The 17,185-nt window shown below is 36.9% G+C and overlaps 1 protein-coding gene across 4 annotated transcripts; it reads left to right on the top strand.

Annotated features, from left to right (window-relative positions):
• On the top strand, positions 1-15,989 carry cyb5r4 (cytochrome b5 reductase 4). Of its 4 annotated transcripts, none has more exons than XM_081387866.1 (18): positions 66-175; positions 1,177-1,295; positions 1,434-1,587; positions 2,494-2,594; positions 3,999-4,083; positions 4,297-4,332; positions 4,449-4,521; positions 7,296-7,353; positions 7,442-7,535; positions 7,624-7,656; positions 8,045-8,167; positions 8,977-9,117; positions 9,231-9,380; positions 10,269-10,419; positions 11,826-11,912; positions 12,228-12,389; positions 14,494-14,560; positions 15,829-15,989. In XM_081387866.1, exons 2-17 carry the CDS (start codon positions 1,215-1,217, stop codon positions 14,546-14,548), a joined length of 1,584 nt encoding a protein of 527 aa, XP_081243992.1. In that variant the 5' UTR covers positions 66-175; positions 1,177-1,214; the 3' UTR covers positions 14,549-14,560; positions 15,829-15,989. The 4 variants fall into 4 exon arrangements, with proteins under 4 accessions (XP_081243990.1, XP_081243991.1, XP_081243992.1 ...); XM_081387867.1 differs by having other exon boundaries at positions 88-175; positions 1,164-1,295; XM_081387864.1 differs by lacking the exon at positions 15,829-15,989 and having other exon boundaries at positions 1-175; positions 14,494-14,675.
• The last annotated feature ends 1,196 nt before the right edge of the window (positions 15,990-17,185 follow it).

The following is a 17,185-nucleotide window of genomic DNA, read 5'->3' on the forward strand; positions in this document are numbered from 1 at the left end:
GATAATTAGGTGTAATATAAAAAAATATATAAAAACACTGATCGTGAAAGTTATATCATTGGAATGGTAAAGGAAGATGAAGAGGACTTTGAGGAAGAGGAGGATGAAGATTATAGAGTTGAAAACAGAGGGAGCATCTCAACAGTCTTTTCTGTCATCTCCAGTGTTTTGTCTGGTGAGTTTTTAAATGCATAATAACCAAGTTTAAGAAAGAGTCTGTATGTGAAGACAGTAGTTGCTCTTAGTTTCAAACACTGTCACCTGTTGCATTTTAAGATTCGCTGAAATGATGATCATAGCCTACTTATATTAACTTAATTGACATATATTGTTCATTGATCGTAACAGATTTAGTTTCTGAATGTTTCGAGTTTAGTTTAGTTGGTAACATATTAAGGGTAATATAACAATATAAATGTCTGAGAGACATTTATGTCTCTTACATCTACCAGAAAGTGAGATGTGGTAGATGTCAGAATTAAGAATTAAGACATGTATGTTAATTCAAATATTACACAGACAAAGTCACTGATACACGCATAACTGCTTTGGAGCTGTAAAAATAAATAAATCAATAAAATATATGCAGAGGTTGAAAAAAATAAATAATACCCTTCCAAACTCAATAAGACCTGTATCAATGATTACAAGATCAACACAGGGGGAATTAAGAAAATGTTATAAAATTAAATAAATAAATAAAATATATTTATCAACTAAATCCAGCAAAATCCCATATTTTAATTTTGACAGGGCTTTTATATATTAGATTTGTCATAGATTCGACTTTTATTATGAAATTTGTGTGATCGCCCGAGCACAACAATGACGTCATATTTCCGCGACAGTTTCTCGAGCGCTAGGAACTAGGTGCTGCTGTAGGTGCTGTTATGACATCAGTGTCATCGCTACTGCTTATTACTTTTCTTTTATGTCGGTGTGTTTTTAGAGCAGCTGAATTAGGCCATGTTGTCATGTTTGATAGGTCAAAAAAATTATAATAATAAAGCCACCTGCCAAAATGAGGAAGTCGCATCTAATTATAACACTCTCATAACACTTCCTCCTCCTCCTCACAAATAAACTCCCACGATCAGTGGCACTCAGTGTACTTTTGCCAGTTTTTATTTATCTATGTTTAGCTCCTGATTAGCGATATCCAGTGTGTTCGGGCAGGTTTTGTCAGGAACTGGGGTTGTTTTAGAGCATCAGAGATGTTGAACGTGCCGTCGCAGAGTTTCCCATCAGCCGGTTCCCAGCAGAGAGTCTCTCCAGCCGGACAGTCCAGGAATAAGGTTAGAGCCTACGCTACTGTCATGGATACTGATTTAAGGGGTCTGTGTCTGAATGCAGCTGTAAATATGCTGTGTGTGTGTGTGTGTGTGTGTGTGTGTGTGTGTGTGTGTGTGTGTGTGTGTGTGTGATGAATCCAGGTGGCACTGAAGCCCGGCCACAGTCTGCTGGACTGGATCCGACTGACCAAGAGTGGCCGCGACCTGACCGGACTGAGAGGAAGACTGATCGAGGTGAGCGAAGACGAGCTGAAGAAACACAACACCAGGAGCGACTGCTGGACCTGCATTAGAGGTACAACCTCAAATATACAAGCAGCACAACTGTATTCAACACTGACAATAATCAGAAATGTTTCTTGAGCATCAGATCATCATATTACAATGATTTCTGAAGGATCATGTGACATTGAAGACTGGAGTAATGATGCTGAAAACTCAGCTTTAATAAATTAGTTTAATAACATAGAAAATCTTACTGTCCTCTTACTGTCTTACTGTAATCTTACTTACTGAAAATATTACTGTTTTTATGTTTTAAATGCAACCTTTGGTGAGCATAAGATATTGTGTGTGTGTGTGTGTGTGTGTGTGTGTGTAATATATTTACATGATCACAAATGCAAGTTTTACTTTCATACAGAAAAGTCCTCAACTTTTGTAAATATAGTATTTTGATATTGTAATAAAGTCCCCATGAAATAAAAATAGACAGTTCTTACTTTTAATGGAATATTGCATTGTTTATTATAATTTATTTATCCATATCATTATTATTATTTTTTTAATTCTTGTGACGATCTCTTCTCTGATGATGAGGGCGGGGCAACCTGTCACTCACATGAGATCCACCAATAGGAAACCACAACCATCCAATCATCCAATCAATTCCCCATGGACAAACTCAAGCTCCGCCCACATTTGTTCTCGTTCCAGAAGCTTTTCACTCTGAAATACGGCACAATAGAGAAGAAAAACTATCGTTTAATGCTGATTTGAATACAAGTGTTGCATTTTTCATCTTGTTGGCGCCCTGTCTTGTCTCACTTTTTTTACTTTTAGAATGGTCTCATTTTCTAATGCTTCATCAATCCAATAGCAAGAGATCACATCTCCATCAATCCCACCAGTGTTTGTTCCTGTCTTCCTCCCCTCCAGGCTGTATCGTTCTCATGCTCCTGTGTTTGTGTGTTTGCTGTAGGAATGGTCTATAACGTGAGTGCGTACATGGATTTCCACCCTGGTGGGGAGGCGGAGTTAATGAGGGCTGCTGGGATTGACAGCACTGACCTGTTTGACCAGGTAAAGTCCTGCAGGAGCCGGGCATTAGTTTTCATCTTGAATGCTTACAGTGATAAAGTACTTGCAAATCATTTGTAAACTATTTAGAGTTAGTTGATAGTTTATAAATTAAAGTCTCTTGTTTATACATTAATTGGCGATATACAACTATTTTGTTGTTCATTTATTGTCATTTTAATTTTCAAATGATCAGTGTTTAATTAGCTCATATGTGAAGAGCTAGTCTGTTTTTGTACCTGTAAATGTGTCATACAAATATTTCCATATAAACAGTGAGGCCAAACCAGAGTTTCTAGTAGTTCATGATTTTTTCGGAATTTATAGTAATACATAATAAGTGTAAAGAAATGTTTATGTATAAAGTGAATTTATGCCTAATGTATTTGTTGACATTTTAAGAACCATTAAAGTCCTTCAAAGTTGCAGATAAGTTTGCATAGACACAAAAACATACAGTTTTGACAGCATCTAAAACATTAATAATTTATGTATGAACAGCTTTACTGATGTATAAATGTTTACAAATCGTTAAAGAATCTACGATCACTGAATTCATGGAATTAATCGGAGCATTCTATGGAATTTGTGATCAACTACATTGGTTTCAGTTGACTCAGTTACTTCATTATAACATTTATTTTCTGAATATCTACAGTATATTGTAACTATGTAAACTACATGTATCCAAACATACAAAAAAGTTAGTTGCATACGCATATCTACATAGAAACAATAAGGCCAGTCTAATTTTAAACCAGAGTTTTTAATAGTTAATGAAAACTTTGAAAAGCTAAATGAATAGTAATTAGTAAATATAAATGTTTATGTATAGAAGTGAATTAATGCACATTTTAGGAATCATTAATGTCCAATAAAGGTTAGTTTTAGTATTTCCCATGACCTAATCTAAAGTGAGGACTATTCACTCCTAATAATCATCTACACATTGGTTTAAAATACTGTACATCTGTTAGGAATGGTTAACAAAGGATAAAACACATTATCTAACTCTTTACATATGAGCTAATTAAACAATAATAATTATAGTGACACTGAATGAAGACTTCACTATTTTTATATAGTCTATTAATGTGTCAACAATGCAATCTATAAACTATGAATCAAATGAAAGCTAATAGTTTATAGATGATTTATGAGGGCTGTGACCCTTATATATAAGATTATGCCTGAAAAGGTTTTGGATTTTTTTAATCATATGTTAATTAAAAAAAAATCTTGTATAATATGATTTGCTGTTTTTGTTTGTTTGTTTTTTATTGTATTTATATGATATTTGTATTTTTGTAATTGAATTTTTGCCATGAAAATAGCTTTGACATGGCACTAAATAAAACGATCTGAATCTGACTAAGGGCTGTGTTACTGTGTGTGTGTCCACCGAAGGTCCACCGGTGGGTGAACTACGAGTCCATGCTGAAGGAGTGTCTGGTGGGACGGATGGCAGTGAAGCTCAGTCCTGCTCCTCAAGGTTCTGTCAGCACTTTCAGCAGTAGATGGAAACATATCAGTATTTTCACACAAACATATTGCCTAATGACCTGGTCGTTTCTGGGCTGAAATGATTTTCTCTTCTAATTAACGGATGCTGTTGCTTGATTTAACCTGAAATGTTCACAATCAAACCCAAAATAAGCTTTTTTATGTTTTAATTCCTTGTCACATGGTTGTTTGGTTATTCCAGCTCAGACGGAGAAGACTGAGAGCACTCATGTGAACGGTATGACAGCAAAGCCATGTGGATTTCTAGTTATAAATGCTGAGTATGTATGCCAATACTTCATGCCTTATTTGACTCATGAGGAGTAATTGTGTGTTTGCTTCTCTTCACACCAGGTTTGTCTGCTCCTCCACCTTTAAGACTGGAGCCTTTATCTGCTCCTCTCCCTGCCAAAGATAATCGCCCTCGGTATGTTTGACTTTCATTATATCACTATTATACAGTGGCAGTGTTTCACAGAAATCTAGGGTATGGCATGATTCCCTCTGGCGGTACAACAACGACATTCCCAAGTATTCATATTACATCTAAACTAGGGCTGTCAAAGTTAGCGCGTTAATAACGCGTTAACGCAAAATCATATTAACGGCACTAATTTTTTTAACGCTCGATTAACGCAGCGCGTATTTTCTGTTTGACCCGTGGCCCAACCCCTAGTTGGAGAAATGGAGATACACATTGTTGCCAACTTAGCGACATTGCAGACCCCTTTAGCGATTTTTTTTCCCTTCAACAAAGCGCCCAAACCTTATTTAGTTTCTGAGAATATACCGGTACCGCCGGTCGGTACTGCTCTCTCAGCACGCGCGCGCGCCTCTCTCTCTCTCTCTCTCTCTCTCTCTCTCTCTCTCTCTCTCTCTCTCTCTCTCTCTCTCTCTCTCTCTCTCTCTCTCTCTCTCTCTCTCTCTCTCTCTCTCTCTCTCTCTCTCTCTCTCTCTCTCTCTCTCTCTCTCTCTCTCTCTCTCTCTCTCTCTCTCTCTCTCTCTCTCTCTCTCTCTCTCTCTCTCTCTCTCTCTCTCTCTCTCTCTCTCTCTCTCTCTCTCTCTGCGTCTCACGCGGAGGAGCAGCGCTTTAATTCAGTTAAACACAGATATTATGTTGCTTCTCTAATTTTACAAATATAGCCGAAATCAGAGCACGGATATTGTCTTTAGCTTATGTGTAGGCCTATTTGATTTCACCAGACGACGGCTCGATTATCAGAATTTTTGTGCAGATTAACGTCTTGGAAGGGAGAGCTGGTTATGTTTATTTGGTCGCGTTTCAGTCACCATTTCAAATTCATTCCGTTGTTTGACAACAGAAACAGTAAAATATACGTTTTATTGAGAATGTATTGAGAATTTAGCTTCATCAAATGGGCACAGAGAGAGACAAACTACAATGTAATAATAAATGCTAAATGTACATTTAGCATTTTCAGAAGAGCTGCCCTGTCATGCAAAAATCTAAACATTTTTGTGTTAGTAAATTGCTCAGTGCAAAGAAAGAGAAGTAATGGGAACCTGGTATTTCTTTGTTCTTTCTACATGTCTAATAACATCTATGACCTTTGAAACATGTCTCATCTTCATGGTCTATTGACTATGGTTTCAATAATAAACATACATTTGCATAAAGCATCTATATTTATCCATGCCCACGTTGATTAGAGTATTACAAACTTGAAAAGTATTCATTTAAGGTATTATTTAGAACAAATAAAAAATGTGCGATTAAATGCGATTAATCGCGAGTTAACTCATGACAATCATGCGATTAATCGCGATTAAAAATTTTAATCGATTGACAGCCCTAATCTAAACATTAAAGCTGCAAGCAGCGATGAAAGGGCCCTCGCACCGTGCCACTGCCACCCAGTGGCTTTAGAAAGACAGAACTCAGTGGGCAATGTGCTTTTAAGTAGGTAAATATAGGAGGAGTATGTCAAAGTCAGTTACAAAAATGTCGTTTTATTACGGTGATAATAGCATACTTTATCACTCAGCTAAGTATTGCTAGCATGTTTAGTATGTTTCTAGCATGTTTAGAACACAATGGCATATTTTATTATGTGGCTAGTTCCTATTTAATTGCAGTAATAGCATGCTTTAGCTCTTAGCTAAGTGTTTGCTAGCATGTTTTAGCATCTGTCTAGTTTGTTGCTAGCATGTTTAGCACACGCTGGCATTTTTAAAAAATGTTATAAGGAGTCCACAACAGTGTTAAACATGTCACTTCCTGTTGCCAGCAGGCGGCGCTATGACTATAACTGAATATGAGCATGGTCATGTGTTCAGGACAGAACGCTTATCAAACGTGTGACGTTTGGGGCAGACTGAACATTGTTTGCCTGAGTTAAAGCAACTTCCTGTTTCATGGCGAAACATCGAATTTGCCGAGGGCACGCGCCGCACGCCCTTCGAAGAAAACTCAAGATCTTCGCAATTTAACGTCGCAAAGGCCTTAAGATTACACTCACCAAATTTGAAGATGATCAGATTAAAACTGTAGGAGGAGTTCGTTAAAGTGCGAGGCCTGAAAATGGCAAAAACTGCACAAAAATCTGCGAGGAAGTTCAAAATGGCTGACTTCCTGTTGTGTTTTGGGCTACGCTCCAAGAGACTTTTTTGTAGGTATTTGGTCATTACATGTATGTACCAAATTTTGTACACGTACGTGGAACATAGCGGGAGGCGCACTCCATTTATAGGTGCCGCTATCGAGCCATTTTGCCCCGCCCAATTCTGAAACCCATATCAGATGTAAATTTTCGACAGTTCTGATGCGTGTGCAAAGTTTCATGAGTTTTCGATCATGTTTAGGCCCTCAAAATTGCATTTCGCTTTGGAGAAGAATTATACGAAATGGAGCAATTCCAAGAGGGTCCTTGGGCTCTAAATATGTGGACAAAAATTTTCTTTACTAAAGGTGTCCACGGACATGCACAGACTTAAAAGGATTGTTCACCCTAGTTATTTTAGTTGATAAAGTTATAAATATGGATATTTTTCTTAAACGACCGCATTGCTTTGCTTCAGAAGGCCTTTATTAACCCCATGGAGCCGTATGGATTACCTTTATGATGGATTGATGCACTTTTTTGGGCTTCAAAGTGAGACTTTATTGTGCTGTCAGTCTTATAGCACTCTAAAAATATAAGTATTTTATTCAGATTAAATAGCTTTTTTTTTTATCTTTAGGTATGATTGGTTCCAGACAGATGCCACTGTCAATATTGTTGTTTACACCAAGCGAAAGGTTGGTAAAGTGCAGTTGGTTATGTGGTTGTCTTCTCTCAGATGTAAAAGGTTAGTAAAGTCAAACACTGTTGTTTTCCCCTCTCCAGATTCCCAGCTCCGGCTGTGCGGTTGTGGATCTGCAGGGTGAGACTCTTCGGGTGGAGATGCTCTTGGGGAAGATGTCGTACCTTCTCTACTGGCGTGAGTCTTTCACCAGCCACACACACACGAACACTGTTGTGTATCTGCTAACTCAGTGATCAAGCTGATAACACTGTTTCTTTTTCAGGCCTGTCCAGTGAAGTTCAAGGACGTGTTGATGGTGAGTAGTATGTTAAATTAGACATGCTTTTTTGTGTTGAATCTAGAACTACATTAAAATGATCTGTACAAAACAAAACCCACTATGGCGGTACCATGATACATTGAGGGAATCAGATCATATCACTGTGGTCCTTTGAAATGTACAGCACCACGGTGATGAATCATTATATTTACGTGGTACTCCAGGGTACTTCAAAGAATACCATGGTGTTACTATGAGACATATCCTATAAACATGGTAATGTCAGGGTGCTTTTTGCTTCTTTTTTTGTTAGTAAAATACAGAAATAGCCCCGAAGATTAGTAAAGGAAAAAAGAAAAAGACAATTTCAGTGCTTCTTGTGAATTATAAAGACATGTGTTTCTTTATTGTTCTCTGCTTATAGTCCAGACGGCCCACTCTGTAGGAAAAGTACAGGTGTGTCTGCGCAAATCTGCTAAAGACAAGTGGACGAAAGTGGGGCAACCACTGGACCTCCATGACACATTTACTCAGTGTAAAGATCGTGGTGAGTAACACACCTGTGAACTCAGTTGTCAGACAACGATCTAAATGAAGTTTGTAAAGATAAAGGTATATAGGAACACATTTGAGAAATAACATTGTAGCTATAACGTAGCTTGGACTAAAGGGGTGCCACAAGGCTCGGTGTTGGGCCCCTTTTATTTGTCTTTTATATTATTAATTTATGACACAGTGTTCATTTATGGTACATGTTGATGTATTACTGCTGTGCTTCTACATTAACAATGTTCTTGGAATGTTCACACATAGCTTTTGGGATATAACAAAACTTCAGGATTTTAAATGAGATCTAAATACAAAGAAATAATGATTATTACCATTTAAGCTGTTCATATTCAGTCATATATTCCTGACTACTTAAAATATGAGCGTTTATTATGTGCATCAGTACCTAAAACGAGGACTGAGTTCGCAAAGAAAGTGTTTGTTTCTGCTGCCCCTTCTTAGAAAACTCTCAAACTCTAAAATCACAATTTGTAAAACAGTTCTAAGACGGAGTAAAAGACTATTTAAACAGATATTTTGTCTGATACCAATAATTTAATAAAAATGTAGATAGTACATTTGCCTGTTTACCCAATTTCCTCGTCATTGCATTTACTTTCCTGTTTCATGTGAAATTTCTTTATTGTTGTAATATGCTGCTAGATCTCTCTCTCTCTCTCTCTCTCTCTCTCTCTCTCTCTCTCTCTCTCTCTCTCACACACACAAATAAATAAATAAATAAATAAATAAATAAAATCAAAGAAATAACTTGGTAAAACATAAAAACGAATGTGTGTTTCATCACAGGGCTCTTCTACAGGGAATGTGTGTTGGTTTCTAAAACAGAAGTCACACATGACACGCAGGTCTTGCGTTTGCAGCTTCCTCCAGGGTCACGAATGCATGTTCCTGTGGGGAGACACGTCTACCTCAAAACGTCTGTCCAGGGTAATCATTCACGTCATGTCACACATCAAATGCTCTTTAATCTAGAATAAGCGGGTGGAAGGTGACCTGTCTGTGGGGTGTTCAGCCGCTGGTTTTGTGTGTTTGGTGAACAGGTTCAGATGTTGTGAAACCCTACACACCCGTGGATCAGACACTCATACCTCCTGCACAGTCCAGTGCTGAAGTGGGCTCAGACATACATCTCATGATAAAGATCTATCCTGATGGAGTGTTGACCTCACACCTCGCCAACCTTCCTATTGGTTAGTATTTCTCATATCTATTGTTTTTTAACCTGGAAGGAAGAGTATTATGTGCTCTTGGCTGGGAGAAATTCATCCTTTCAGTTAATTGAGAGTGGATTTACTGAATTCAAATACTTTCAACAAGTCTTCTGGGATATTCCACCCTTGTCAATAAATATGCCTGTGAGACCTTTAAAATCTCAAAATAAATGAACAAATGGATAAATAAAGTATACATTTTTTTATGCAAAAATATGCAAATTATGCATAGATTTTCCCACCGACTTCTGTTACCAAACAAAAATTATGCAATTTTCTTTTTTTTTTTTAGTTAACTTTAAGTCTCTTATATTTCCTGTTTGGTACCTCAATTGAAATTAGAATTGAATTGGATTTTTTTTTAAATGTCTCAATTAAATTCTCAATGGCACTCAACCCTGTTTTTCACATACAGAAAAAAAACAAAAGTGCAAATAAATAGTAAATTCATATACTGACATTTTCACTTTCTGTGACTTTTTTGTGATATAACATAAAATTATATCATTCATTTATTTATAATATCATATAAATTCACTTGTCACACTTTAATATGTCAGTTGAATTTGATCTATTTTGTCGATTAACTTTTGGAAGAAACATCACTTGTAATAACTGTATGTGCCAGATCATTTGCACCTGGTATCAAAGTTCCCTATAATTTCTCTAAAACATGTATTTATTGACCTGTGATGTTTGAAATTTCTTGAAGAAATTGTTTTATTCGGCCCACACTTTTGAAAAGATTTTACATTTTACATTACATTTGAACCCGTTTTCTTGTTTGAAAATACCTGTGAAAGCTGGAATTGCATTGCATCAGAAGCAAAGCCCTGTAGCTCATGTGCTGTGTTTGGTCTGTTCCAGGAGCCGCTCTGTCAGTGGGCGGCCCTGAGGGCTCCTTCACGATGCGTGTCCTGCGGGACGTCACCCATCTCTACATGTTAGCAGCCGGCACAGGATTCACACCGATGGCTCGCCTCATACGACTGGCCCTACAGGACCTCACATCTATCAGGTCTGCCCATACAAATCTGAAAAACTCAAGAAAGATACAGCATAAGTCGCCATTTAAATGACAAAAGTCAATTATCCTCAAGTTCACACAGGTGTCCTAGCAGAGCATCCATAGGCGTAGTTTGTCACATTAAAGGGTGTGGCTGTCACGATTCCTCAAGTAAATTTGAGTTCTCAATTTTTCAAAGAAGCAGTTGCTCATCATTTAAAGAGACATGCACCTCATTATCATTTAAAGAGACATGCACCTCATTATCATTTAAAGAGACATGCACCTCATTATCATTTAAAGAGACATGCACCTCATTATCATTTAAAGAGACGTGCACCGAAACGGGTTGCTGTGAACAGAGCTGTTTTTGAGGAGGTAAAAGAGTGTTGTTTTACTCAACCATTGAGGAATTTTAACCAAGAAATGTTACAAACTTTACATGAAGACCCTAAAGAATCATCCCAACTTGTGGAAAATGGGCATCTGATGACCCCTTTAAATTATTTAAATGCGTGTAGGTTACATCGTCTCTGAGCGTCTCCGTTCACAGTAAATGCTGCTCCACATGACCTGTTATCTTTGACATGTGCGGAGTGTCTCAAACTCCATCTCTGCATACGCTTTTCATCAGATATATAACGTAAATCATTTATAAACCTACGGCAACACAGGAGAATACGTCAATATGTTTCTAAGTATGCTAAATGTTCATCTGCATTTAAAAAAAAATTGTGTAACCCTTCGCTCTGAGTTTGCATGTTTTGATGTGCACATGTTCTTGTTCAAGAAATTACAGTGGCTGTAGCAAATATTAAAGATTAAGTTTGGCCAGTATTAAACAAGGATTTGGTTTTGACAGTGTTGTTTTATAAAACCATATGATTACTTGCTTTTGATACTTTATTTGAACCAAACATCATTGCTTCATTGTTATTATATGTGCATGTTAAGTAATTTTAAAGGCTTAGGTCTTAATCACTCGATTACCAAAATAATCATTAGTGACAGGGTTATTCTGTCATCCTTCGCTCACCCTCATGTTCTTAAACACACAAGACTCATTCCTTTTTGTTACACAAATGAAGATATTTTTAATAAAATCTGAGAGATTTCTGTCAGTTCAACCAAAACTCTGACAGGTCAAAGCGTACATAAAGACATCGCAAAAGAAATCCATATGAACTCATTCGTCTTTAATATTAAGCATTTTATCCATTGATTCCATTTAGATTTAGTGTTTTAATCTAACATGCGTGAATGTCATTCACAAACACCACTGGTGTAACACACAATTTTAACTGATTCTAAAGTTTAAATACTTTCCATAATTTAAGCACTAATACTAAACTCAACGTGTGTGTGTGTGTGTGTGCATTCAAGCAGGCAGGGTTTTTTATGTTGGCATGTCTTTTCAGGAAAACCAGGCTGATGTTCTTCAACCGCCAGGAGAGGGACATTCTCTGGCGCTCTCAGCTGGAGGAACTCTGTGCGAAAGAGGAAAGGTATGATTTATCACAGTGGCTGTTCTCTACTTTGTTGGCTTGGTCACATTTAGCCTTGGCTGTGAAGTGAATCTCAGTGGGAATCTGTATAGTATCGCTGTGACCGAACCTTACGCTCTGAAACAGTTCATTTCCTTTGTCAAGTCACCGTTATTTATAAAGCGCTTTATACATTACAGATTGTTTCAAAGCAGCTTCACAGTAGAAATGAATGTTGTAAAATTCCTCAGTTTTGAAACGCCTGTGGTTTGCGCTGTAAAGCAGAAGACAGTGGTGTCATCATTCAGCTCACTGTTAGTCATGTGTGTTTGCTAGGTTTGAGGTGGAGTGTGTCCTGTCCGAGCCTGCAGACTCGTGGGAAGGCAGAAGAGGGCGGATAGATGCTTGTGTGCTGCAGAACCTCCTGGAGAGACCAGAAAACTCCAAGTGTTTAGTGTGTGTGTGCGGCCCGACTGGATTCACAGAGCTAGCAGTGCAGTGAGTCATTTAATGGTTTACACACACACACACACACACACACACACACACACACACACACACACACACACACACACACACACACACACACTCACACTCATTCTTTTACATCTATCTTTATGAGGACATTCAATAGCCGCGTTTCCACTGTCGGGCCAGGGCCGGGCCCTGCTAGTGCGTGCCAGGGCCAGTCGCGTTTCCACTGTCACTTCTGGGGCTTGATCGGGGCTTACTCGGGGCCAACGGCCAGGATTTCTGGCCCGTCGAATACCTTGGGCCAAAGCGGGCCAGCTCGGGCTAGAGGAGTGGTTACCAACAGAGGAGGAGTTTACCGTTGGGAGACGGCAGCGCCGGATGATTCTGTCTGCATTTAAGACTTAAAAATAAAATAATTTAAATCGCGTTCATGTTTGAATGCCTTCTGTTTGTGATGCAAAAGACTATGCGCGCTAGCCGTTACCATAGTAAACATAGTAAACGCTTGAAGATACGCATAGTAAAAAAAACAACATAGCGAACGCTTGAAGAAATCAGTCTTAAAGGCTATCACAGTTTTTATTTTATCTGTCATAGCCTACGTCTCGTCTCTTTAAACCGGACTATCAAAAAATAAAGTTATTTTTTTTTCGGGAGCTTCCTCTGTTTCTCTGACTGAAAATATCTGTATGGGAGTCGAGAGAGTGCTAAAGCTCCTCAGGTCGTATGGCATATATTTGTAGAAAGTATAATTTTTTCTAAATGTGATGTAAATATGTCCTGTAGCCTAACTAAGTTACCAGATAAAGAAACAGACGCGACTGAAAAATTAAGTGTGTCCTCTTTCTTTTGTGAAATAGACCTAACGGTAATTTATTTCTGAGTGACTAATGTGCAATTTTTACATAAATTAATTCATTATGATCAATGTATCACTCTTTATTGTAAACCTGTGGTAAAACATCGATGCTTGGGTTTTAAATATTCAAGTAGCTGCTAAACAAACAAACAAAAAAGCTAGCAAACGGCCGCTTTTATCGTGTTTGTTTTCAACGCTGTTTCCAGTGATTTCTGATTAGTTTTCTGATAAAACTTCCATTTGTTGGTGAAATGATGGGTTAGTGTGACGTTGTCCCAGAGAGGCGTGTTACGGGCGTGTTTTAGTGAAGCGCTGTGGAGCTTCTGGCCCGACAGTGGAAACGCATGCCTGGTGCTATTGGCCCGAGGCCATTAGCCCGGCACGGCCCGTTTAAAGCCCTGGCCCGGCCCTGGCCCGACAGTGGAAACGCGGCTATTGACACAATGCAATCTTCAGTCGCTTACCCTAACCTTATCCGTCACAACTAAGTGCCTAACCTGACCCCTGACCCTAAACCGACCCTTAACCTCATTATAACCTTATCCCTAAAACCAAGTCTTGACCCTCAAACAGCCTTTAAAGGCTCTCAGAGAGAGAGGACCGGCCAAAATGTCCTCACTTTACTCTCTCTGTCCTCACTCCAATGGTCTAAAACTCAAACTGGTCCTCACAAAGATAGTTGTGCACACACACACACACACACACACACACACACGCACACATGCACACACACACACTCACACACACGCACACATTTTATATATTAGAAGCTGTTTAAGTGAGTGTGACAGTCCCGGACCAGTCTATCACTCACACACGATTTCTCAAACAAAATAAACTGGCGAGTATTTGCTGGCGTATCATTTACTGGCGAGTATTTGCTCCATTGGCCAAACCTGAGAAATGGCACCATCTAATAGAAAATAGCAAAAATTAAAATTTCGAAGCCTTGCCTATGAACAAAAAATGCATGATTTTATGCTTAAATGGCACTACGATCAAAATTTGTCGGGATTTTGCTAATTTTTTTATGGGATTAAATGGGGACAATTTTGGGTACCTAGTGTAACATAGATTTATGAAAAGAAATGGGTGAAATATAAAAATTCCAATAAAAACACACACGTTTGGCAAAAACTGTGCTGTCTGCATCACCAAAAATGAAAAAGACAAAAATGTCTCTAAGGACACACAAGTGTTAATGTATGCTTCATAAAGGTGTATTTACTGTTTGGTTAATGGATTGCTTGTTTCTCTCATTGTATCCAGATTGGTCAGACAGCTGGACTTCAGTGAAGAGGAAATTCACATTTTTCAGGGCTGATTATTTGGCAAAGTAAGGGGCAAAGTAATTGGAGTGTGACATGGATTTCTGATACACACACTTGCAGACTATTTCTATGCATATACAATGCACTTTCCAGTTAATAATGAAGCTGCGACAACCATTCTACCACATTGTCTTTTCATTTGTGGAAATCCAATGTACATTCAGATGCGTGCACTTATAGATTCTCGTATAACACCAACAGAGGCTCTTGCTTTCTAGCATTTCTACTAGAAGATTTTCCCACCCACTTCTGTCACCAAACCATTCAAACACCAGACAGTATAAGACAGCAGCCTTAAGCAGAACCATTCTGCTAGTTTTCTTCTTACGCTGTCATAATGCTTTTGGCCATTCACACGGTCGATGTGTAATGCAACTAAAGCATAACTTACTTTTAACTAGTTTTGTTGCTGTGTCTCCATATAGAAAATTGAAATGTCAGTAAATCAGGATGCAGTACATCAGTAATTTTACAGTGAGAAAGTATAGTTATTGCTGTTTGGAAATGCTGCCAAATGAATAAGGATTCTTGGTAACAAGTTACTTAATGCCTTTATGTGTGATGCATTATAAAGGCATTCATAATGTACATTATAATGCATGATATTGTGTTATTAATAATTGTAACCAAAGTTAAAATGCATTATAATATTTTCAGATAGATCTGAAATTGGTTGTTTGTCATGTGTTTCACACTTTTTTTAAGGTATAACAATGAATAGATGAGTATTTTAATGTATTATAACAGGTTACAATTATTCATGAGACCATACAATGCATTTTAAGGCATAATTAATGCATTAAACATACTGTTATAATGCTATATATATATATATATATATATATATATATATAGATAGATAGATAGATAGATAGATAGGCATTAAGTAAAGCATTACCCGTTTCTTTTATCTCAGAATATGTGCAGATATTGTTCTAATATGTTAAATGGAGTGCAATTTCCCTTTCTCAAATGTAAACTCCTTGAATATGTTTTGTGCCTCTAGTGCTGAAATCTGCTGGTACTCAACGGGGTTAACTCATATCACAGCTCTGATGTCATGAAATCCGCTACTAAAACTATTATAGCAAAGCACTTTCTGTTATACACGCAGACCATGTTGTTCTGGAAGTATCTGGTCATGCAGTGTGTTTATTGTATGTTACTTCAGATCAAATGTGTTTGAATGCATTGCAGTCCAATTATTTATTTTTAGAAGAAAGCTCTGAAATATGAATGACTGTATTAAACTGATAATTATTTGACTCCACAGTCATCTTTATTCAAACCACTGATGGCTTCCAGCAGGAAGCTTTCACAGGATTTCCTCTTTATCGGTTCTCACATGTAAACGGGAAAATGGGATATGTGGCATTAAACTGTCAGGAAGACAGTGAATACAGTGAATTAAATGGTTTTTGGTTCAAAAATGTTAATAGTGTCTTGAGACTCTTTGATTAAATGAAACGCTGAGTATTTATACTGCTGTCTGTCTGAAACTAGTCTTCTCACCTGCGGGAAGGACCATACATTACAGGGCAAATTATTCAGTCAATTCATCAAGTAACACTAAACTCTATAGTTGGAGTTTTATAACATTCATACTTTTAAGGTATTTACCAGCTAACAAAATATATTCTAACAATGTTTTCCATACGTTCCTATTAAGTTATGGAAACATTATCTTCGAAACACCCATACAAAACATTAGGGGAACATTCCATTTTATCATTACATGTTAGTTTTGAATGTTCTCTGAAAATTCTGAAACCATCTTAGATGAACATCCACATATAACATTTCAGGAAAAACAAAATGATCCATGAACAATGTAAAAGTTTTTGTGCTAATGTTCTGAGAACGTTAACCCATTTGTGCCCAAATTTTTCTGAATCAAATTTTTCATGCATATAGTCGTGTTTCATCAAATTTTTCATGCATATAGTCGTGTTTTAGTTTTTTTTGTTGGTTTTGTTTTTCTTGAAAATCATATTTGAATGTGTGGCAACTATAGTTGCCAGTGGGCAAATATGTTGTATGCACACCCTCAATGTCAAATATGAATAGGAGGAGAACATTTGGCATCTATCTCAAAATAACTGCTTTTTACAGTTTTAAAAGTCTACTGTTTTTTTTTAAACTGCATTTTCCAAAACATGGGCAAAAATCTTACACTAAACCATGTCAAATTATCCATGTTATCCCCATGAATGAAAGTTAGAAATGTGTTTTGAATTTTACATTAAAAAAAAAACTTTTTTTTTTCTTTTTTTTCGGAAAAAAACTATATATATATAAAAAAAAAAAAAAATATATATATATATATATATATATATATATATATATATATATATATTAATATTAATTTATTTATATACATTTTATGAAGTAAAAATGTCCAAATGTGGAGTAAAAAAATTTATAAACTGAGTAAAATTGCATTTGTTTACAAAAAAAAAAAAAAAAAATTATTTATATATATATATATATATATATATATATATATATATATATATATATATATATATATATATTTTTTTTTTTTTTTTTTTTTTTTTTCTTCTTTGTTACAAAATTACATTTTGTTGCCAGGGGTCTCTGAGACCTCAAACAGCCTGACTGTAAACCGC

This window comes from Scardinius erythrophthalmus, assembly GCF_964197995.2.
Source record: "Scardinius erythrophthalmus genome assembly, chromosome: 16".
Lineage (NCBI taxonomy): Eukaryota > Metazoa > Chordata > Actinopteri > Cypriniformes > Leuciscidae > Scardinius > Scardinius erythrophthalmus.

What these genes read in the sequence shown, in the direction of transcription:
- cyb5r4 (XM_081387864.1), top strand. Translation starts at nt 64, where the DNA reads ATGGTAAAGGAAGATGAAGAGGACTTTGAGGAAGAGGAGGATGAAGAT. An exon ending in GTCGTACCTTCTCTACTGGC is followed by an intron (nt 7,536 to 7,623) that starts GTGAGTCTTTCA and finishes TTTCTTTTTCAG; the next exon opens with GCCTGTCCAGTGAAGTTCAA. An exon ending in TTCACAGAGCTAGCAGTGCA is followed by an intron (nt 12,390 to 14,493) that starts GTGAGTCATTTA and finishes CATTGTATCCAG; the next exon opens with ATTGGTCAGACAGCTGGACT.